Source organism: Akebia trifoliata, chromosome 16 (genome assembly GCF_017979445.1).
Source record: "Akebia trifoliata isolate Shusen 1 chromosome 16, ASM1797944v1, whole genome shotgun sequence".
NCBI lineage: Eukaryota > Viridiplantae > Streptophyta > Magnoliopsida > Ranunculales > Lardizabalaceae > Akebia > Akebia trifoliata.
Genome location: NC_141390.1, coordinates 7,331,436 through 7,354,952, shown reverse-complemented (window position 1 = coordinate 7,354,952; position 23,517 = coordinate 7,331,436). Strand labels below are relative to the sequence as shown.

At 35.7% G+C, this 23,517-nt stretch overlaps 1 protein-coding gene across 4 annotated transcripts; it reads right to left on the bottom strand.

Annotated features, from left to right (window-relative positions):
* Positions 1-460: 460 nt before the first annotated feature.
* Positions 461-16,515, bottom strand: LOC147382475 (uncharacterized). 4 transcript variants are annotated; one of them, XM_086427115.1, is made up of 16 exons: positions 16,351-16,515; positions 16,215-16,254; positions 14,358-14,480; positions 13,882-13,941; positions 13,676-13,777; positions 11,618-11,701; positions 11,417-11,535; positions 11,156-11,257; positions 9,426-9,542; positions 8,960-9,025; positions 8,721-8,787; positions 8,174-8,227; positions 8,003-8,092; positions 7,498-7,560; positions 7,382-7,420; positions 461-1,140 (listed from the first exon to the last, which is right to left on the bottom strand). In XM_086427115.1, the coding sequence occupies exons 2-16, from the start codon at positions 16,230-16,232 to the stop codon at positions 1,021-1,023; spliced, it is 1,224 nt and encodes a 407-aa protein (XP_086283241.1). In that variant the 5' UTR covers positions 16,233-16,254; positions 16,351-16,515; the 3' UTR covers positions 461-1,020. The 4 variants fall into 4 exon arrangements, with proteins under 4 accessions (XP_086283241.1, XP_086283245.1, XP_086283244.1 ...); XM_086427119.1 differs by having other exon boundaries at positions 8,174-8,191; XM_086427118.1 differs by having other exon boundaries at positions 11,618-11,698.
* Between the last annotated feature and the right edge of the window lie 7,002 nt (positions 16,516-23,517).

Here is a 23,517-nt window from a genome sequence, read left to right as displayed (position 1 = left end):
TTCTATTGAGATGATAATGAAACATTGAATATTTCAAAATATTTTAAATCGTAGATGCTAGTTAGCTTAGTTGGTAAAATCTTTGCGTGATGATACCAAAGACTTGGGTTCAAATCCTGTCGGCACTGAGTTACTAATCTCATTAAAAATATACCAATAAAAATTGAATCTCTCGGTTAAAATCATTTTGATTTTGATTTTTCTCCTACTTGAAATATTCCTTGAGACGATATTTTAAATGAAGATGTCTATACCATTTTGCACATTACATCTATTTGAGAGTTCAAAGAAGTCTCAGAAACTTTAGTATTTCACATTCTAGCTTTTTTAAAATAATGGAGAAATCTAAACATTGTCTCATTGGAACCTGCCTTAATATATGGTAAAATGATTTAAGATTATCACAGAAATTTTAGAGGAATCAAATTCGATGAACTCCAAAATAATGTCCATTCAATCATGATATAAAACTGCTGATCAATGATTAACTAAGACGATCCCAAAGTACAAACAACATAATTTTTTGGTCTTTTTAATCGATAATAGTACACAAATAGAAAATAAAATGATAAAGAAGTGCAAGGGAAGCATCCCTTCTTGTCTTGTATACACCACCAAAAGAACAACTCTTACAAGTTGGGTAAGTTCAAAAGACTTGCTAATATAAATTTCTTACATTTTTAAAACCTTTGAAAAAAATCAAAAAAAAAAAAAAAAAAACAAGCTGGCTTTCTTTGTACCTCTTTGCCAAGCCAAATGCATTTTATTATTGTAAAGAATTGAACTATAAAATTAGAAGAATTAGAGTACAATATGTTTTAAAAGATGGGAAATATGGACTTTAGCCCATACATTACTGTAAGAGGTATAAGCTATGCTTGGCATCCTCACATGTGGGGGTATAAACATATCAAGTATCCTGAGTTGTCTCTTCAACTCCAACCTTTCATCATCCAGAGCGCGACAATCTTTCGGGCAGTCTCACACACTGCTGAAGTTAAGACGACTTGTAAATTCAAATTAATGGCTACTTTGTTTTGCTGGTTGTTGATATGGATCCATCCAGCATTCATCCTCTTTCACTGCTTTTTTCCATCTATTCTTGAAGATCTCCAATTCAATATATGATTGCCTCCTCACCTGCCAAAAACATGGCTTATTACATAATGGATGCATTTTGAAGGCTTAGATTAAAAAAAAAAAAAGGTTTGATCACAATCAGATGGCGATGTGTCCTGATCATAAGTGGGGCTCCATAACATCAACACCGTCTAATCACAATCTGACAGCAACGATAAGGATGTGTAAATCATTATGCAACGAGCTGGACTATTTGCACCCACTTTTTTGCTCCTCACCCACTTAAAAATGCTATTTTCTAATAACCCACTTAATAAAAGACTAATTTTTTGCTTGGTAGGAAGATACCGTAAATTTTCATTGAGACTCGGTAGTATCCTATTAAATTTATCTGAAAGGACTCGATAGGAAGCTACCGATTGAGACACAGCAAGAACCTATTGAATCCTTTTAGGTAGATTTCATAGGATTCTACCAAATCTATGTTGAAGAATTCGGTACTGACCTACTGAATGAAGCTTTGTTTGAATTTTTTTTTTTTCCGCTACCAAGATTTTAAAAATATTACTAAGTTAGGAGTTGAAGTTTTCACGATCATTGCTAACTTATTTTGCAAGCTCTAAGGGTATTGCTTCTTGTACCACGAAATCCTTGCTGAAACCATAATTGAAATTTACCCAGGTTTAAAGAAGAAGATAGTGAAAAGCAATGGAGAGAAAAGTTATTAGATTGATTAGCCCTAATTAGGCTATATAAGTATTACATAAGAGAAAGAAGTGAAAAGACTAAAATAACCCTACAGACTTATTTAACACTCCCCCTCAAGTTGGTGCGTGGATATCAACAATGCCCAACTTGGACAAGACATCTTCAAATGAGGTTTTACTAACACCTTTAGTAAGAACATCAGCAAGTTGTTGAGAGGTAGGGACAAAGGGAGTACAAATCTGTCCAGAAACTATTTTTTCTCTAATGAAATGACGATCAACTTCTATGTGCTTCGTTCTGTCATGCTGAACCGGATTTGCAGCTATGTTAATAGCTGATTTATTATCGCAATATAGTAAGAAGGGGACCGGCACAGGAAGACATAAATCAGCTAGTAAGATTTTGAGCCACAACAACTCGCATATTCCAAGTGCCATGGCTCTGTATTCTGACTCAGCACTTGACCGAGAAACCACATCCTGCTTCTTACTACGCCAAGTTACCAAGTTACCACCAACTTTAGTACAATACCCAGAAGTAGACCGTCTATCAGTACTGAACCAGCATAATCTGCATCTGTCCATGCCTCAATGCGAAGATGACCATGATTGTTGAATAAAATACCTCGACCAGGACATCCCTTAAGGTATCTAAGAATACGATAAACAGCAGCAAGATGAGATGTTCGAGGCGAGTGCATAAACTGACTTACAACACTAACAGCATAGGCAATGTCAGGGCGAGTCATAGACAAGTAGATCAATTTTCCCACAAGACGCTGATATTGGCCAATATCGGACACACACTCCCCCTCAGAATCAGCCAACCTGTGATTCTGCTCAATAGGAGTATCAGCTGGACGAGATCCAAGCTGACCAGAGGCACTGAGTAAGTCAAGAACATACTTACGCTGAGAAATAAATATACCAGACCGGGACCGGGCAACCTCAATACCCAGAAAATAGCGAAGATGTCCAAGGTCCTTAATCTCAAATTGACGTCCTAAGTAAGTTTTGACCTCGGTAAGGCCATCGGCATCATCTCCAGTAAGAACAATATCATCCACATACACAATCAGAGCAACAGTTTTGCCTCGGGAGTGACGCAAGAACAAGGTGTGATCAGCAGAACTCTGATGGAAACCAAACTGATGCATGGCCTTAGTGAAGCGCTCAGACCAAGCACGAGGAGACTGCTTCAGACCATAAAGAGACCGGCGAAGACGACAAACATGTGCAGGAGAAGCAGAAGAAAGAAAACCAGGAGGTTGGACCATATAGACTTCTTCTTGAAGATCACCATTGAGAAAAGCATTCTTGACATCTAACTGAAAAAGAGGCCATCCTCGAATAGCAGCAACAGAAAGGAGAACGCGAATGGTGGTCATCTTGGCAACCGGAGCAAAAGTTTCCTGATAATCAATCCCATAAGTCTGAGCATAACCTTTGGCCACCAGACGGGCCTTATAACGAGCAATGGAACCATCCGGATTATGCTTAAGCGTGAATACCCAACGACAACCCACAGCTTTCCTTCCAGACGGAAGAGGCACAATTTCCCAAGTTTGAGTCTTTTCAAGAGCAGTTAACTCATCAATCATAGCTGCGCGCCACTCAGGATGAGCAATAGCATCTGCAACAGTAGTAGGAAGAGAAACAACGGAAACAGAAGCAAGAAAACTCCGATAGGAGGGTGATAGTGCAGAATCAGATATATAATTTGAAATGGGATAAGTACAAGTGCGCTTACCCTTACGAGTGGCAATAGGACGATCATCACAGGGAACAGACGGAGGCGGAGCTGGAGGCGAGGAGGCGAGCTGGTCGGACATAGAAGTGATGGTAGTATCACGTGGACGTCGAGTGTAAACCTGCAATGAAGGAGAGGACGAACTGACGGGGGGTGGAGAGGGAGGAACAGGCATGGGAAGGGGAAATAAAGAAGGAAAATGATCATCAGGTGAATCTAGAGGAAACCACTCAGATTGAATGCCAACGGACCCATTATAGTAAGGAGTATGCTCAAAAAAAGAAACATCGCGAGAAATGAAACGTCGTCGAGAAGGAGGATGGTAACAACGGTAGCCTTTCTGGGTAGAGGAATAACCCAAAAAGATACATTTGACGGCCTTAGGGTCAAGTTTAGAACGATTTTGGTCAAGAATTTGAACAAAACAGACACACCCAAAAACACGCGGAGGAAGTGGAAACACGGGACGATCTGGAGAGAGCTTAGAAAGGGGTGTGACAAACTGAAGAACACTGGAGGGGGTCCGATTAATAAGGTAAACAGCAGTAAGAACTGCATCAGCCCAATAGGATTGGGGCACGTTCATGCCAATCGAAATGGCACGGGCTAACTCTAGAATATGGCGATTTTTTCTTTCTGATCGGCCGTTCTGCTGAGGGGTCTTAACATTGGACATTTGATGCTCAATGCCAGACTCTAAACAAAGTTTCAAGACCTCACTATAAGTGTACTCAGTACCATGATCAGAACGGAAGGTCTTGATGGTACGACCAAATTGGGTTTGAACCATAGCAAGAAATTGCTTAAAGATCCCATAAACCTCACTCTTGTGTTTCATAAGATAAACCCAAGTGGTACGACTGTGATCATCAATGAACAAGACAAAATAGCGAAAACCAAGAGTGGATATGACGGGGGAAGGACCCCACACATCAGAATGAATTAAGTCAAACATAGCAGGTGTTGTAGGATTCATACTAATAGGATAAGAAGAACGCACATGTTTAGCTAATTGACAAGTTTCACAAGAAAAATCAAGCACATTGTTATTATTAAATAAATTAGGGAACATGTGTTTCAAATATCCAAAAGAAATATGACCTAAGCGTAAATGCCAACGCATTACAAGAGCCTTATTAGATTGACTACTAATACTACTAAGCTGAAGAGCAGAATGGGTGCTAGGGGAATCGGGAACATCCAGGAGATACAATCCATTCACTTCACGTCCAGTGCCAATCGTCCTCTTCGACTCCAGATCCTGAAAGACACAATGAGAAGAATAAAAGGTTACACTGCAGTTCAAATTTTTGGTAAGGCTACTAACGGATACCAGGTTAGTAGTAAGTTGAGGAACATGTAGTGTGTTAGTTAAGGATAAAGAGGATGTAACAGGTAAAAGACCTTGACCAGCTATGGAAGACAAAGAACCATCAGCCAGGCGAACCTTGCGATGACCAGAGCAAACACTATAGGTTTGAAATAGGGAGGACATACCGGTCATGTTATCTGAGGCACCAGAATCAATGATCCATGGTGAGGGAGTGGTGGAAACACTGTGTGCAGATGCAAAGGTACCTGAGTGAGCAAAGGTAGAAACCGGCTGAGATGAAGTCTCTATCTGATTGAAGAATTTTCTGAACTTGTCAAGCTCGGCTTGGGATAGAGATACCGAGTCTGATGAGGATGTAGTAACTGAAAGAGGTGTTGAATCAGTAGTCGACTGAGAAACTATATGAGCTGAAGATCGTTGAGACTGTTTACGTTGCTGATTAGGATGACCATGAAGTGCATAACATCGAGCCTTCACATGACCTAACTTTCCACAATGATCACACTTATGTCGTTGACGGGTAGGCATAGACCCACTGGGGGGTTGTGTAGAAGATAAGCGAGTAAACATAGCAGAATGATCCCCTGAAGAATGAGGTAGGACAGCTGCACGACGACTCTCATCCGCTAAGACATATGAATAAGCAGTCTGTAGCGACGGAAAAGGATCCATACCCAATAAATGAACTCGCGCATACTCAAATTCGTCCCGGAGACCCGCTAGAAACTGAAAAACCCGATTCTTATCCAGAATTGACGAATATAATGTCTCATCAAAGGGGTCCTTCCAAGCATAGGATGAGGAATAGAAAGTCAGCTCTTCCCACCGAGCACGTAGCTGTGAGATATAAGTGGTAACTGAAGAGTCTCCTTGGGAAAGACGAGAAATCTCACGCTCCAAATTGAAGATTCTGACATTATTCTGACGTTGTGAGTAAATACTCTTTGCGGAATCCCATATCTGTTTTGCTGTAGAGGAAAACATAAAACCAGCCGCAATGTGTGGTTGCATAGAAGTAACCAACCAAGAACGGACCATAGAATCATTAGCAAACCAATGGGAGTAAGAACTGTCAGTCTGTGCAGGTTGTGTGTCTGTCCCAGTGAGGTAGCCGATTTTTCCTTTTCCACCAATGAACATTTCAACTGATCTTGCCCAAAGGAGATAATTAGGACCATCTAATTTTACGGTAGTGATCTGAATACCTGGAAAATCAGTTGAGTTAGAGGGAAGACCACTCGATCCATTACTATTACCAGTGATTGAGGAAGAAGACATCTCGGAAGCCATCAAAGACTAGATGTGCTTTAGTTTGAAAAAGAAACTGATCGCAGCACCCTAAAGGTGGCAATACACGATCGTAAGAGGCGTGGAAGATGATTAAACACTGTTGTATGTGACCCAAACAACCATCAAATCAATGGTAACACACCAAGGAGTGGTTCTGCCGTTGTCGTATGCCTCAACTAGGGGTCCAGGTGCTGTTATGTGCCCCAGAACTACCCAAACAGCAACCTGCTGTTGTTGTACCCCACTAACGATGGCCTGACAGCCACAAAAAACTAGTAACTGTCGTTGCTGCAGCCTCCTAAACAGCACCTGCTGTTGCCGCAGCCCAAGAACCAATCAACTGCTGCTGCTGCAACCCAGTAAACAGCATCTGCTGTGGCCGTAGCACAATAACCAGCCAACTGTTGTTGCCGCAGCCCACCAGACATGCACCTGCTGTTGCCGCAGCCCACTAAACAGCCAACTGCTGTTGCTGCAACCCAATAAACAGCATCTGCTGTTGCCGTAGCCCACTAAACACCCAACTGCAGTTGCCGCAGCCCACTAAACAGCCAACTGATATGATTAAGGGTGTCTACACTGCTGCCATAAGGCTTCAAGAAGATCTCAAGGCCCTATCACATGATGTGATTAGGGTGTGGAGCAAACAACCCCCGTAGGGGTGATCTAGTTATTGAAGTCGAGAGTTGTTGACGATAGGTTTAAGGAGGAAGAGGACTATGAGGTTGTAGCAGGAAGGAAGGGATGGGAGAGAGGGAGGGGACGATGGAGCCTAGGCTCTGATACCAAGTGAAAAGCAATGGAGAGAAAAGTTATTAGATTGATTAGCCCTAATTAGGCTATATAAGTATTACATAAGAGAAAGAAGTGAAAAGACTAAAATAACCCTACAGACTTATTTAACAAAGATTGAGAAAGAGGGAGAGGCGAACGAGAAAGAGGAGGAGGGCAAATCATATTCAGTAGGGGATGGTGGGTGAAGGCAGTAAGACTAAAATTGCTTCTTTCATCCACTTTTTAGGTGGTTGAGACTAGTAAAGTGGGTGAGATGAGCAAAGAGATGGGTGCAAATAGCATGCCTCTTATGCAATCTATGAATTACATTTCATCATTATCCCAACAAATATAGATAAAATAGAAAAGTATTAGGTTTTCAAAACAGTGGCCAATGACACTTAACCAAGAAAACTGCTTTAGTATGAGGATAATCTTGATACTTACTGCAGGTCTATTACTATGTACACGGGACCGAGATGGTGCCTACATTTCAAAGAAGTTGAAATTCTCAGTTAGGCTGAATAGACAATGCGAGAGAAACACAAGGTTCAGAAACATACCAATGCCCCTATGTTCAATGAGTCTTTAGCTTGAGAAGTGTGGCCAGATGCTTGAGAATTTGGCTGCATGAATCAGCATAAAGTAGTAATGAATCCATATAAGCTCGAAGATTTCAAGCAAAATTTCCTACTGAAATTAAATCGAGACTCTATGTTGAACTGACATCAAGGCCCCAACAATTTCTTAAATTATTTATCACACCCCAATTAAAGATTAAAACACACTCTTCGAACATTATCAAGGTTTGGTTCAGATTATAATCTCAACACTACAGAACATTATAACACTCATTCAAACAATTTTAGTAGTTGTTTACAATTATAATTACGCTCATATAAAATCCTAAACCCAAAAAATAGAAATTAGAAATCTAGTAAGAAAACGAGAGAGCTTCTATTGGCACCCCATCTTTTACTTTTTTTCAACCGTTCACTTATTTCATTTATTTTTAATTGGGGTGCCAATAGCAGCTTTTTTTTCAAGCCCTGGCATAAATATCTTTACCTTGTTATCATCAAAGCCCCCAAGTGTAGGAAGACCCTGATGAACAATATACTCAGAATCCACCACGCCAACATTTTGGGTTCGATCACCCTGTTAGAAGAATACTTGATGTCACCGGATGTCGCTAATAAATGTTAAAAGGCAATGAATCTCTCATGATTGAAACATTACCTGTGCACAGTAGCCCAGCTGCATATCGAGGCCCCATGCATGGATCAAATCATTCTGTGAGGAGAATCAGATAATAATGACTGTACAAGCAGACTAGGTGTGACCTTTAAATTGAAATTTATAATGTTAAAGAGACTGGAACAGAATAAGAACCATATTTAAGTTGAAAAACAAAGAAGGTTACACTTGTTTAGGGTAATAATAAAAAATAAAAATAAAAAGCAAAACCTTATTTCAAACCATCCCCCATCATTCCATGGTTGAGCAAAGAAAAATTCTCATTTCCCTCCTAACTAATTACTGCCAAAATATCCTGACCTGTTATGTTGAAAACTAGAGTTTCTCTTCGAGGTTAAGGGGGTAAAAGAGGAAAAATAATAAAGTTAAAGAGGGGTATTATTAAAAATCTTTGGAGTTAGGGGGTAAAAGTGGAAAAATACTAAAGTTAGAGAGGTATTATTAAATCTTGAGACAAAGAGGGTGGGATCCACTTGTGTATTTTATTATATAGATGGATTAGTGTTGGTATGGTAAAGAAGTGCTATACCTGGATCATATACCACGCACAGCGCCAAGCTTCTCTTGAGAAAACAGGTGCCATCATTTCTACCCACCTACATCCGATAATATTTTCGTATTAAAAAAAAAAAGAAAAATACTTCTCCATTTTGGTGGTTTTGCATTTACAATACAATAAAATAAATATTTTGGCAGTATAAAAGAGGCCAAAAGATACAAATTTATGAATAAAGCAACATGAGGACAGGTGGGATCATGATTGTTTACCCTGTACATGGGGGAGCTGTACTGTTACCATCACACTTCCTCCCACCGCTTGACTTGTAAATCCTTCTGTTGATACAATATGGTTAAAACCCAATAAAAAATGTATCAATAAAAGTTTATTAACTGCCATACAGCCAAAATTTAACTTAAAAAAGACTACGGCCTTGTAATTTCATGTGGAACATCCAGGAGATCTATTAGGTCCAAAAAAAAAATCACGAGATGATCACAGCCATCCATTCTCTAGATGCTTTGCTCGAGATATTTCCTCCAAAATATTTTTACCATCTAAAACAACGTTAATACAATTAAAATCATCCGATCAGGTTGACTTTTGAACTGGAGGCTTCTAGGTTGACCCATTGAATGATGGGTTCAACCCAAAAAATGAGATAAGATGCCTCCTTCGGACTTGCATGTTCATAACAAAAAAAATCCATTAGTCCATTAGAGATATTAAGATAACCTGTGAACTCTTGATCTCCTCCCACGTGAGGTGATTTGATGATGAACCTCAGATTTAGCAGGATCCAGTGCTGGCTGTGATATCTGCAGTCCTTCATCTTTAACGATTGATAGATAGCTGGAATATAGCAGAATATCAAGTTAGAATTAGTCTAGTCCGAGAAATTTCCATCACATGGTACTTAAAAAATTATACAACTTGGCATGTTTTATATGAAAATAAACATAAAATATCTTTGCTGGATTGTAATCATCAAAGCTTTGCCTAACCATTTTGGTCATTGTACAAAACCTCCATTAATGCATACAAAAGCAAAACATTTCCAACTCTCTTGATCCACATTATTTTAGGTCTTCCACTTTTCCTAGACCCTTGTGTTGGTTTATGGCCCTAACATGGGTTATATTTGGGTGTATGGGGCCTGCAGGCCCAATATTTTGGGCATCCATACAAATTCTGGGGGTATTTTCGTCTTCAGAAAATGCGTGTTTTGCCCTTGGATGACGTATATTCCAAGTCCAAAATCCCTAAGACAGTATTGTATATTCATAGTTTTCATCAATAAAAAACTATCATTGCTGCCCGTAGACGTAGGCAATCTTGCCGAACCACGTAAATCTCTTAGTGTTCTATTTTGTTTCTCTATTTGAATCTTCATAGTTTATCAATCTTGATCAATCAAATAAGGGAGTTTTCCACACCACCTTGGTCAGTCCCAATGATTCCTCACCAATACCACCACAAACCTCCTTGGTGAAAGCACATTGCTAATTCATCAAGTAATCGTTTAACAAATTACTACAACTTTACTAAGAAACCTCATTGCTTATTCATCAAGTATTCATTTAACAAAGACTACGGCTTCACTGTTTTTACTGGGAGATTAAAAAATATTCAATTATAAGTGCATTAAGTTATTAGTTGGAAGATTATCACTAGAGATAGCAGAGTTCATGGATCATTTATTCGAGCAAAATAAATTCTCTAGTAGAGTGTGGAACAAGTTCCTTACGATCTTCAAGCTGTTCAATCATGCCTAAGAACGTTATAAAGCTTCTTCAAGGTTGGTTAATTGGAGCATTAGAGTTAAAGGGGAAACATTGTGCGGAAACTTTTCCTTCATTCATTATTAGAAAATTTAAAACAAATGAAACAACATAATATAAATAGGGAAGCTTGAATTGGAAGTAGACAAAACCAAAAATTGTAGTTCTTCGGTTGGACTACTCTAATAGAATTCCATGGAATCCAGTCAATAAAGTGGGGCACAATTTTTCCAGGGTTTCCACATTTCATTTTGAGGATCAGCATTGACTAGTACAGCTCTCTTTTGCTAATGAGAATCCACCTCAGTAATTCCTTTCAAAGAGGTGTATTGGATAGCCGGGGGTGGGGAGACTCAATCTTACGAGTCACGGCTTTACAGGAGGAGTTCCCAGCTTCCTCTCATGCATTTCTCAACTTGGAGAATTCTTTCTGCTTCTGATTAGTAGTTGTTATGATAATTCCTCCCATTGTATTGTATTTTTTCTTCATCTCAACAAAGTTATATCAAACAAAAAGGAAAACCAACAGAAGTAAAATTCCCACCGTCAGACTATGATATAGTTAATTAAAATTATTATTTTGAAATTGTAAGAAATGTTTATTGCAATAGCTATTTCAAAATTGTAAGAAAGGATTAAACATATGTCACAAATTTGAAAAGTTTTATGGTAGATTGTACATACCGTCTTGGGTGAAAATTTTCAACACCAAGGTCTTCATCCCAAAGGAAAATATAATTGTATTCAGCAACTATGTCTGGGTGTAAAAAGCGCTTGGCAAACCACCTGCACCATAAGAAATCATTTTATAGCTGAAGATTATGCAAAGAGAGCTTCTATTGCCATGCTAACATTTACTAATGGCACCCCAAGATGTGTGCTAATTCTTTGGTGATTTACATATGAATTGGGGTGGCATTAGCAAAAGTGATGCACCTGAATTACCATTTAGTTTGATTGATTGCAGAAACATGTATGGAGCGATCACTCCATTCCAAATCCCTCCATTCATCCACAACACCATCGTAATGAAAAAGCATAACAGCAAAATCACTTGAAGGAAACTGCATTACATGATAAAAAAGAGATGTCAATCAGAGAGATTAGCAGATACTATAAGCGGGACATAAGAGGTCGGCATGTTACCTTTTTAACCATTTCATTCACATTTTCTTTTTGCTTTATTCCAACCGCAATGGCCAATAAGCTCATTGAAGGATTTGAATTCTTCTGGTTAAAAAATAATGCAAAAAGATATTAGTATGAAAGCTATGAAATATATAGAATCAAGGTTTTTAAGCAAGACATTAAATTGTAGGGACGGTGACTTTGACTGTTGAATTACTCAGAATAATTGCAATATTTTGTACTTCTATCATCAGTATCAACAAAATTTGACGGTGCTACTTTTTACTTCCCATTTCAATATATAGAGTCCCATAAAACAAATACACACCAAATTCTGAAATTTAACATCTCGCTACATGCTGACAATTTTTTCAAGAAAATTATAGTTACTGAAGTTATAGCTAATAGCTATCGTTTATATATATCTATATTATTTCTATAATGTATTCTTAAATAATTATGTGTTAATATTATATGGAATTAACTATAAAATTATAGGTATTGTTCATATGTGTTTTTTCTATAATGTAATCTTAAATGAATAACATGTTAATATTATAGGCTTTGTGTGTGTGTGTGTGTGTGTGTGTGCGCTTTAGCATTCAAGAGATTGCCCCAAATTGTGTCCCACTGACTATGTATTGCTCAACAACTCTTGAGATTATTAAAAGGAATCTGGTGGGGAAAATCTAAAACAAAACTAAGAGTAACAATTACGTTTTTTTAATGAAAAGAAAAGGAAAAAAAAAGGCAATACAATGGTAGTTAATTATGGATTATGTAACTGGGGAGGGGTAGCAATGCGGTTAATTCATCTAATGGGGTTTGTGCATGTAGAGGAATGGAAAACCAAGACAATTACATTCTTAGGCATCCGGATGAAGGTTGGAGTGGGTGGGAATGGTGATGGAGATAGATTACAAAAGATTTAGGGTGTGATCCAATTCTTTGATTTCCTATTGCAGATTTATATGTTATGGAGGCTCAAAAAGAAGGGGTTTTCCAATAAGTTTTACACACCTTTGATGCAGGAAATTACCTGTAACAATAAGCCAAATGGTTCTCTACTATATTGCTTTGTTCTTGACCTCTTCTTCATCATTCTCTCCCATAGTTTTACAGGGATACTATCATAGGAATAGCTTGAGGTATACCTAAGGCGATTTTTACTACCCAACAACCAATTTGCTTGAGGTAAGGAATAACTAGTTAGACCAAATAATGCAGTCGAGGTATGACCTATAAGTTGTATCCCACGATCATCAAAACAATTATCCACATCTTCCATTTTCTTATAAATATGTAATATGGATCTTTTCATTCATCTAACATTTTCTTATCTCCATAATCTAGTTAGATAGCTTAGTTAGCTATCTCAATCCAGTGCATTGCCCCATCCACTTATAAAACCATATTGGAATACCATTTAAGCTGAAATCCTTTACTATCTCAACTAAGCCAAATCCTGTTTCACTGTTTCAACCCTAAATATACAACAGTTGAAATCCCTAATAAGTATCAAGTACTGATATTAAGGACTACATCAGATTGGTAGTGCTTCAAAACTCACTTGAGCAGGGTTTTTTTTTGGGTGTGTGGTGGTACAAGGGGGGGTTCTCATCTTGACACAGTTGAACTATGGGACTAACCAATTTCCTAAGTTTTGAGCTCGACAAAGAAGTATTCTTGAGATGCTTGCATAATTTGAAATTCGACTTTTAACAGTTACCAAGCAATATTTCTAAATTCCCTTTGGCAAGCATAGTAATTGAATCATGTAACACTATAAAAAATAAACCCTCTGTCACCAACTACCCCCTCTCCCACCAAGTATATATACCATATTTTTTTTTAAGTGCCATCAGGATTCATAAAAAAGTTTCTTAAAGGAAAAAAAATGTGGTACTTTGGCAAGGGAAAACTAAGACTTGTTTCATCTCACACGCACATATGTTTTGACAAAGGATCACAAGGATTTTAGAAGCTAACAATATATGTTGATTGTTAGCTAGAAAGTGAAGAAAACTTAGATTTCTTTCTAAATTACTTGAGTTCAGCAAATGTGGTTTCACACACCTTTTTTTTTGGGGAACCCCATAATGGTCGCATTTCCAAATTAGATGTCTTGGAAACAATACCTTTAGGTAATGTCTCACTCCCATAAGGCCTGCATTCATTCTAAAACAAATAAAAGAAATATAATCATTGAAAGTCCAATGAAATTTTATAGAATAATGAGAGATGGCATTCATGAAAAACAAGCCCGTATAACACAGACGAACCTTGCATGTATTAGTTTGTCTGTTCTGTATAGAGTCGACCAGTCCCCATCTTGATACTCTCTGCGCATAAGGACCCAAAATTCATTTACTGTATGCTAGCGTATATTTGCATCATATATTTAGAACACATCAAATGAACTAAGAATACGAACAAACCACATAAAAGACACATGGGTTTTCAAAAGGGTAGACACATGAAAGTTGGTTAATATCTGAATGAGTATAGATTTTGAACAAAGCCTTATTTCCAAAGAGCTGGGGTCGGCTAAAAAAGGACTACAAATAAGAAAATCATTGACTGCACGTTCTTTATTTGAATACTGAACATCTTCATCCAGTTTAAGTTCAAATGAAGTAAGGGAAGACTGAGAACAACTTTTACTAGAATGGAATAAATAAACCCCATATTATTTTTGAAAAGAAAAGTGAAACGTTCAAGATACAATAGCCGCTAGAGTTGACAAGAAGATTCATACTTCTTTGTAATCTGTGGAAATGAATGCACTCCCAATGAAGAAAACTAAGCAAAGCAAAGAAACTGTTGGAAGGAGACTGCAAAGACATGATCTCCTACTTTTTGGATCTGCCAATAGAGAAACCTGAAAGGAAGGCAATAAAGAACATAAATCACAGTTTAAGTATGTAGAAAATACATTCTCTTTGCATGCATGGAGAACGGGATCCTGCAATGCGACCATACTTATATAAAGCTGTACATCATGTAAAATTGTTCTTGAGGGAATAATCAGATAATAGCTTTTACGATGACAATAGGGCTCCTTACATTCATAAACAAAGCCATAAAACTAAGTAAAATTAATTTGGTGAGTCATCTCAAGACAAAGTCCTCAATTGTATAACCTTCAGAACAAGGATATAAAACTTCAGTTTCAATTTCAATTTGCAAAGTGACCAACCAATAAACCAAGACAAAAAATAGAGTCAACTCGTCCAAGTTGCTGCAACTTGACTGAATCAGAAAACAAATATATCTATTTCATTTGACTTGGTCAAGTTGCTTGCATATTCCTCAGTACCAAGACAAGAGAGCCAAGTCACAACCAACCAACCAACCTGTCTGAAATGTAGAACTTAGCTCATTCTAGTAAGCGCAGGTACTCAGAACTGAAGTCTCCATTGAATGGATAGGATGATCAACACAAAGGTTAAAAAAAAGGTTGATTTGGGAGAGAACTAGTTCAAATATTCAGCTGATGTTAGAGCTGCAGCATTAAATACAAACCAGTTATTGTGCAAGAGCAATAGCCAATACAAGTCTACAAGGACTGACAAACCAATTTGAGATCTTCAAGTCAAGGATGTAAATTTAACCACGACAGGTAGATCTTCAAGTAACGTGGATATCCCTTCTTTGACTTTCCTGTTTCTACCTACATCAATTTGGAGATTCACTAAGGTTCCCCAACCCCTCCTTTTGTATGTGAAGTACATAGGTCCCAACTGCTCTACCCATTAACTAAATGGTATTGGTGAGATGGCCTAGACCACGCCTCAGGAAGCGGAGGTCTTGAGCTCAAAGATTTATCCAAAAAGTAACCCGGTACATGTTGGGGGGGGGGGGGGGACTACACGTGCCCCGAGGATTAGTCGGGAGCTCCTAAGAAGCCTAGATACCTCGTTTCCAAAAAAAAAAAAAAAAAAACCGTATGGTTAAATAAAGGTTTGGGACCTTAATCAGACCCAATGGTTATATGTTTCGATGTAGTAAAGCACACCAAGGGCTTACTGTCTCAGGGCTGTTTTTTTTTTTTTTTTCCCCTCTAATTAAGGCCCCAAAGCCCTGTGACGAGAAAAAAAAGGTATAATTTTATAGTGGGTATGGGATTCTATGTAAGTGCTATAGGTATTTTATAGTTTGGAGTATTTGTAGAGCAGTGGAAACTCTGAAACCATCTCGGCCGATGCACAGTCACATATAAAATCATGTATGCTGAAGGTGTTTGTTACTTCTTTATTTTTTTTTTCTAAAAATTATTGGGTTAGCAACATCGAAGAACTCAACAAAGCCTACAAATTCAGTATCCAAGAGAGATATAATAGCGTGTTTTATTACTTTAAATAACACAAAAATCATCAAAATCTGATACCAAAAAGGAAAAAAAGAAGCTAAAAATAATGTTAAAGCTGATCACTTTGCGAATCTCCAAAGCAGAGGAATCCGAGAATTACAGAGAACATGGTTTGGATCAGAACTCGATTAAAAATTAATTACTATTAGCCCCAGAAACAAACCAATTTTGCTTAGTTAAATATTAAATTGCAGAAACTACAAACAATCAAAACTTAAGAGAGAGAGAGAGAGTAAAGCTTACGAAATTCGATAACTTCATCTTCCATGAAACTTCAAATCACCTACAGAGATGAAGAACACTTGAGCAAAGAAGTCGAAGAAGAAAGGTCAAAGTTAAATTATAAGGAAACAAAATCATCTGTAAAGAGAAGCATCACCATGAGAGATAAAATCGAAGATCAATAGAATCGAAGAGAATTTTTGGATTTGAAAAATCGATTAGAGAAGCCAAACAGAACTTATATTAAGAAAACAAAGAGATTTAGAGTTGTATTTAAGAGAACAAATCTAATCTAGTAGAACTAGGATTCGATTTTGGTTTTCTTTACCGACTGTTTGATGTTAGAAGTTAAAATGGAGAGAGAGAGAGAGAGAGAGACGTTTGTGGGGTTTTAGAGTTGGAGAGAGAGAGACCCGATTTACTCGGCGAATGTTAAAATCGTGGGTTAGGGGGTCTTTGGAAACTTGGGACTTGGGCTTAGTTGTATTTCTCCTCTTTGTATAAAAAGAAATTTTTGGTGTTCCTCATTAACATCTATTCATATATTGAGCAGACCCATATAATGCCACGTTGCAAACTAATTTGGATCTGTCCAGTAATTGGTATAAATTAGGGTATTTAGAAACACCCTCTGAAGAAATTGGTAATATTAGATTTACCCCCAGCAAAAAAATGAAAAAGTAAGCTTACCTCCTTGACTGTAAGTCAACCTTGCATTTTCTTGATGATTTAACATTGATTTTTTTTTTTTTTCCAAAATGCACTTTAAGCACTTAAATTACTAAATGAAAAATTGAAAAATGTCAAAATTTCACTGTTAAATCATTAAAAAAATTTTTTTAAAAAAATGATGACTTATGATCAAGGAGGGCAAACCAAATCTTGCATTTTACAAGGGGATGAACCTAATATCACCAATTTTATAGGGGTGGCTTATAAATTTTGTGATACGATTTGTATTAGGTTCGTGGAACATATTGAACCTGTAACAATCAATTTGTGGTTTGTTGAATTTTTAACCATGAACCAATGAATCTCATTGGGGTTAAAAAGAAGATTCTCCCATTCATAATTGGTTTTTATTCTTATTAGGTGATTCATGAATTGGTGAAAGCATGTCTTTGACTTTTTGCATATTGACTATTTCTTTCATTAAATCTAAAGATAAGTCGTAAACATTTCTCAACACGTATTTTTTCCAGTCTTTGGTCAAGTGATTGAATTTTTCGTATTTTGAGTTAGATTTATTGATGTTCAGATATCAGATCTTCTAAATAATATTAATAAAATTTGAATGATTCAACCACATAAAGAGATTTTTTTTATTTTTATTATTTGAATAAGCCTCGTAAATTTTGTTTTTGATATAAGTAAAGAGTAAGTAAATCTAGAAAAAAAAAATCATTTAACTCTTATAATTTTTAATATTATAATTGTTCTTGTAATTGGCATGCTTGAATTATGTATTTATGCACAAAAAAGATCAATTTAATTAACCTAAATGAATGAATTTTCTCTATCTATCATTATGAATTGAATTCGTTCCATAATGGTTTCGAACATAAAAAATTGACAAATCAAGTATTACAGATCCGAACCATTACTATATGTCGTGCCAATTGGTGGATCTCAAATTCAAATTTCAAACTATGCAATTTAGTAAAGGTCATGACAAGGTCTAATCAAATTGACTCAATATAAATCATTAATGAGGTTGATTTCTATGAAATTGCCACGTGGACTATTTTATAAAAGCAATATAAGGGAGAGGTATGCGTGATTAACACCAAAGGTTTTTCCAAATTACCTTAAATAGCAATCTTATAAAAACACAACAAAGATCCTTCGGCGCCTGAAACCAGCTCGGTTTTAAATTTTGACAGTGGCAGAGAATAACTGGTACTTCTAGTTTCCTAAAATACCCTCGAAGTTATATATAATTTACTTTTTTGTTTTTTTTTTATGGATAAATATATCTGTATAATTTACAGAAAGGGTATAATGGGTATTCTTCTCTAACATTGACTTTAAACAGTGGTGAGTGGACCTCACGTGATAAATACTCACTACAAATCATTATAGACCTTTTCATCACAAAAGTAAAACAAAAAAAAAAAAAAAAAACAATCATCTCTGGGTAACTATAAAAGGTAATAAATTAGGATGATTTTGGCCACCCCTCCATGTTTTCCTGAATATTTGAGATACCTCTTATGTTTTTAAATTGATGACATTGTCCTTTGACCAATTGACCTGATCATCTTTAATAGATTAATTAAACTTACCTAAATACCCTTATCTTTAACTTATAATTAAAAATTTATTTTCTTCTTGAAATTGTCATCTTTGCCTAATTGGATTAATTTTTCGTCGCCTTCTTATGATTTTGAGAAGTGAAAGGCAATGTAATTTTGATAGAAAAATCAAGGATTTCTACAAGATATTAATGAGTGATTGTGATTTAAGAGACTAAAAATATTTTACAATTGATTTAAGTCAACTTCAAATATAGCTCATGTCAAGAGGACATGTCAGAAGGTTCAAGACGTAACTCAAACGCTCTCACCAGACGGTGGAGGGGATGTTTAAATCACCCAAATTGTTTTTGAGATATGGGACCCACATGATGGATAATTTGGGTTGATAAGAACATAAACCCCTCTTGTATGATTCTCAATTTATTTGCCAAGTTCACTATCAAACAATTATGTGGGGGGCCACTCATAAGCCATGACATTTTGCAACTGAATAATGTTGATGTGACCTCAAGATTGGACCTCACATCGCACATCCTGACATCAAAGTGTAGGGGAATCATAGATGTTTTTCCTCGAGATACAAGTGAAAAAGTAATTATAATTCTTATCCCCTTTCACGTCAAGATGTGTGATATGAGGTCCAATCTTGAGATCACTCCAACACAATTCTTTTCAATTTAATGTCCTTCTCATACACAATTCTTTTCCATATCTTACGTTCCATTATTTGGGTCATGCACTAACACTAAATATCCGCAATTGCCAACTGGCTTATCTAGTAAAGTCTTTGGACAATGATACCCGAGAATTGGATTCAAATTCCGCTTGTACCAAATTATTGAACTCATTAAAAATAGGCTTACTGATAAAATAAAAAACTAAATATCCAGTCACATTTTGCTAATTGCGTTCCTACTATGTAGAACCATGAGTTTGTCCAAAACAAATTAGTTTGTGGTTTGGTTTATATTATGTTCTTGAATTACGATGAGTATTTATTCTACCCAATTTGCAGATCCAACCATTTTGATTTGATTAATATTAGTTGAATATTGTCATTAGGTTTTGACGAAGTAAATAGTAAAGATATAACATATTTTTCTTTTTCTTTTCTCAAAAATTGAATTGTCACTTCATATTCCGTTTTCTTCAAGCGAAATTGGTTTTTTTTTCTCTATTTAACTCTTGACTTGGCATCCATCAGAGGATTTGGTGTATCTACTACACAATGATTAGGGCCTTCATCAATCAAATTCAGATCTTGATGTGGATTTAGAAATGTGCATACCCCATAATCAACCATAAAATGTTTTTCGACTTATCCATCCTAATAATGCGTTTGATGGAGTGGGTTGGTTAGAAAAGTCATTTTGAGAAGGGTTTTGGGGCTACATGTCAAGGGCATTTAAGTTATTTTTCATTAGTATATTTAAGAAGAACAAGGTCGAGATGGACATGCCATTAATTTGAAAATGTAGAGGGGTATGTATGAGTAAAGTAAAATTAGAGAGATTCTATTGGCACACCCACTTTAGCTAATGAAGCAAATATGAGTGTAAGGTGGATTGGGACAAAATTTTAAATTAAAAAATCTTACTTCAGAGGCAAGTGAGCGTAAAATCAAGCTAAGATTATGGAGTTGAATCAAACCAACTATTAAAATCTGTTTTTGCATTTTTAGAGTCATCAAAATGAAAATCAAATGTGCTGAAAAACTTAATTAATAAAAATGAAATGAATCTAAGAAAATAGAGAGAAACACCATTAGAGAGGGATCCACCTAAAATAATTTAATCTTACTTAATCTAATTCTTATTCTCTTTTTTTACTTAATTCAAAGGTTTGGTGTTAATTCCTTAGATTGGGAGGTTTGGCAATGAAGACTCAAATTTAAAATACCTAAGGTAGAATTCCTTCACTTACTTATGTGTGAAGTTTCTACCATTAAATATCTAAATATGCATGAAACATCTTGACCTAATCTAAGCATGATTCATTATTTTTAGCATAAAAGGTGTAGGAGTCACTTTAGCTTTGATTTATAGGAGTGGGACAAGCCTTGAAGTGAACTCTTAATCATTAAAGCTATAAAGAGAATGAAATACTAAATTAAAACAGAATGTGTTGTTCTAAACTTCTCCATTCTCCAATGGAGGGAAGATTAATCTAAGGTCATTGCAAGTGGTAGAGAAAGACATAAGTAGAAGAACAAGCTTTATTTTATTGAATAAAGGTAAATTACACTCTCTTCTTCACTCCCACACTTACAAATTTACAGAACTTTAATGGAAACCTAAACTAAAAATAGAAAATACAAGAGAAAAAGGTCAATGACCTTAAGTTAAAGGAAGATGGGTCCTTTCCTCATTAGGAAATGAGTTATCTATAGAAATTAGAAGTTTTGAAAAGATTTAATTTGAGTCGCCATTAACATTGCAGATAAGATCATGTGTGAAGTAAAATCCTGAAAAATTAGGGTGATCTATCACAATTTCACCATTTCGAGGGTAAGTTTGGCTCCTTTGGGGTTGGGCTTTGACAGGTCTTCTTTTTTTGACCTCCTGATTGTAGTGCCAAGTCGATTGGTTGATTTTCAGGTCCACTTGATGATTTTTTCTTTGACCTACACAACAAATACATGCATAATCCAGGATTTCTGACAAATACAATTATTTATATGTAATTAAACTTAATTAACATGATGGAATATGTAATGTGCTATTTCAAGGCTTAACATGATTATTTACTTAATATAGAGAAATAGAAACTTAAATCTGATAAATACTTTAAGAAAATATGGATAAATCAGTGTTTTGAGACACTGATCAGCTAACGCCACACCAATTCATATGTATTAATTAATTCATCAAAGAATTACATACATCTTGGGGATGGCATTAGCAAAAGTTGGTGTGGGAATAGAAACTATCTAAAATTATTTTAGAGTAAATTACACTTGGACCCCCTCTAGTTTGACATAATTCCATTTTGATCCCCCAATGTTTTGATAATTACACGGTTACACCGTTACTTCGAGCTGGCAATTCAATTGTACTTAATAGTATGATACGTCATCATCGTGTTTAAGAGTGGTCTTAAACAACTACACCAATCACTCCTTTATCTTAATTAACTTTTATTTGTGGGTCCCACATTTAAGTGCTCAAGACGGTTTTGCACTTTTGCGCTCCACAGGGTTAGTTTTGGAAATCTGTAACGGCAACGTGTCGCGAGATAGGGTCCACCACTCAAACTAAATTTTAATATTTGTTTATTAAATAAATGTTTCAAAATGAATTTTTTAAATAATATTTATTACTTAATTAGAAAAATATTTCTTAAAAATAATAAGATTGCAACTCAACACGTTCTTCTACTTTAATAAGAATTAGCATATTTTATGACTAGAGCTTTACGTTGTCTAACTACGGTGGGGAAAGGGTACCTATTGTCCATTGTTTGAAACTTGGATCAAACCAAGGTCTCACCAATTTGATAAATTTTTGTTCTAATCATCGGTCTGGTTTTTAAAACATTGTTATTTTTTTTTATATATATTATTGATCTCTTTTATAATTAATCGGAGACCTGATGCGTGTGATGGACAATGTTTCACGTGCCCCAGGACTAGTCCTTGGACAAGACCATGGTCTATGGACTAAACAAAATTCAGATACAACTCAGTTTGCTATCTACAGAAATAATCGATTATTTAAATAATAATAAAAAAACAGATGGTAAACTGATTGGATGAGAGATGATTCTAAGATGTTCAACTTTGGATATTCATCGAGCTAAATCCCCCGTTCAATGATTCATTAGTAATCTTAGGTGAGTCATTCTTAAATTTATTGATAATCTTAAAAATATTTTTTGAGAAATGTTATTTTTCCAAAAAAAATATTATATATAACCAATAACTCAAGCCGAGTTTCTAATCCAACTCACATGTTTCCTTGTCGACCCACCAAGAAACATTCGATAAGTAGATTAAAAACAAGTTTTAGTATTGAGTCAACTCACGATTCATTGAGTTAAATTGGTTTGATGAGTTTCAAGTCAACTCACCGATTTTAAAACTTATTGTAAACTACATAAATATAAAAAAATATATACATATTTAGCTAAGGAGCAACAGCTGTGAAAGTTAAATAGTCTTTTATATATATTTGGCACCATTCTTGTCCTCCTAGTTGTATATATATCTTTCAAGAAGTCAAAACAGAGAACGTGTCAGAGGTGTTTTGTAGGTGTAAGTAGAACTTGATATGGTCCTTCAAACAACAAAAGCGATAATACAGCTAAGATGTTTGACTCCTCTACGCTTCGATTATACACTTAAAAACAGATAATAAAAATAAAGTATGAAGGTAGGTTCTTTGTCAAATTTAATTTATTCTAAAAAATAACACTTTTATCATGCTCAAAGGTGGCAAATTTTGTTTAAGAACAACTTTTCCATCCACCCTTTCAGGCTAAATTAATGCTATAACATATATAAAAGAATCATAGATTTTTCTCACTTGTATCTCGATGACAAACATCTATGATTTTGAAACACATCCACATCAGTGATATCTCCAGCAATGTTACTCCAACATGACTCATATATATATATAAAATCCTGATAATATGACTCGTCAAGTGGCATACTCAATCGACTCCTTGACTTGGATAAATTAGAGAATCGTAGATCTGTACGTCTCAAGATACATGGCTACCTTAGGATATAATTTTATATGGGAAAATGTAATTGTGTATCCTGAGGTGTACAAATTTACGATTCCCAAACTTATCATGCCAAGGAGTAGATTAAGTATATCACCTGACAAATCATATTATCATGACTCATAGAAAAAGAGGAGAATAAAAAAAAAGAGTTGCTAGTGGCATTGGAATTTTTACTTATTACACTCTAATTAAAAATAAAGAAAATGGGTAAAAGTTAGGATACCAATAGAAAAAGTTCTTTAATTATTTTATTTTATTTTTGTTAGATTTCTATTTTTGAGGTTTAAGATTTTTTATGAGCCTAATCACAATTGTAAAAAATGATTGAAATTGTT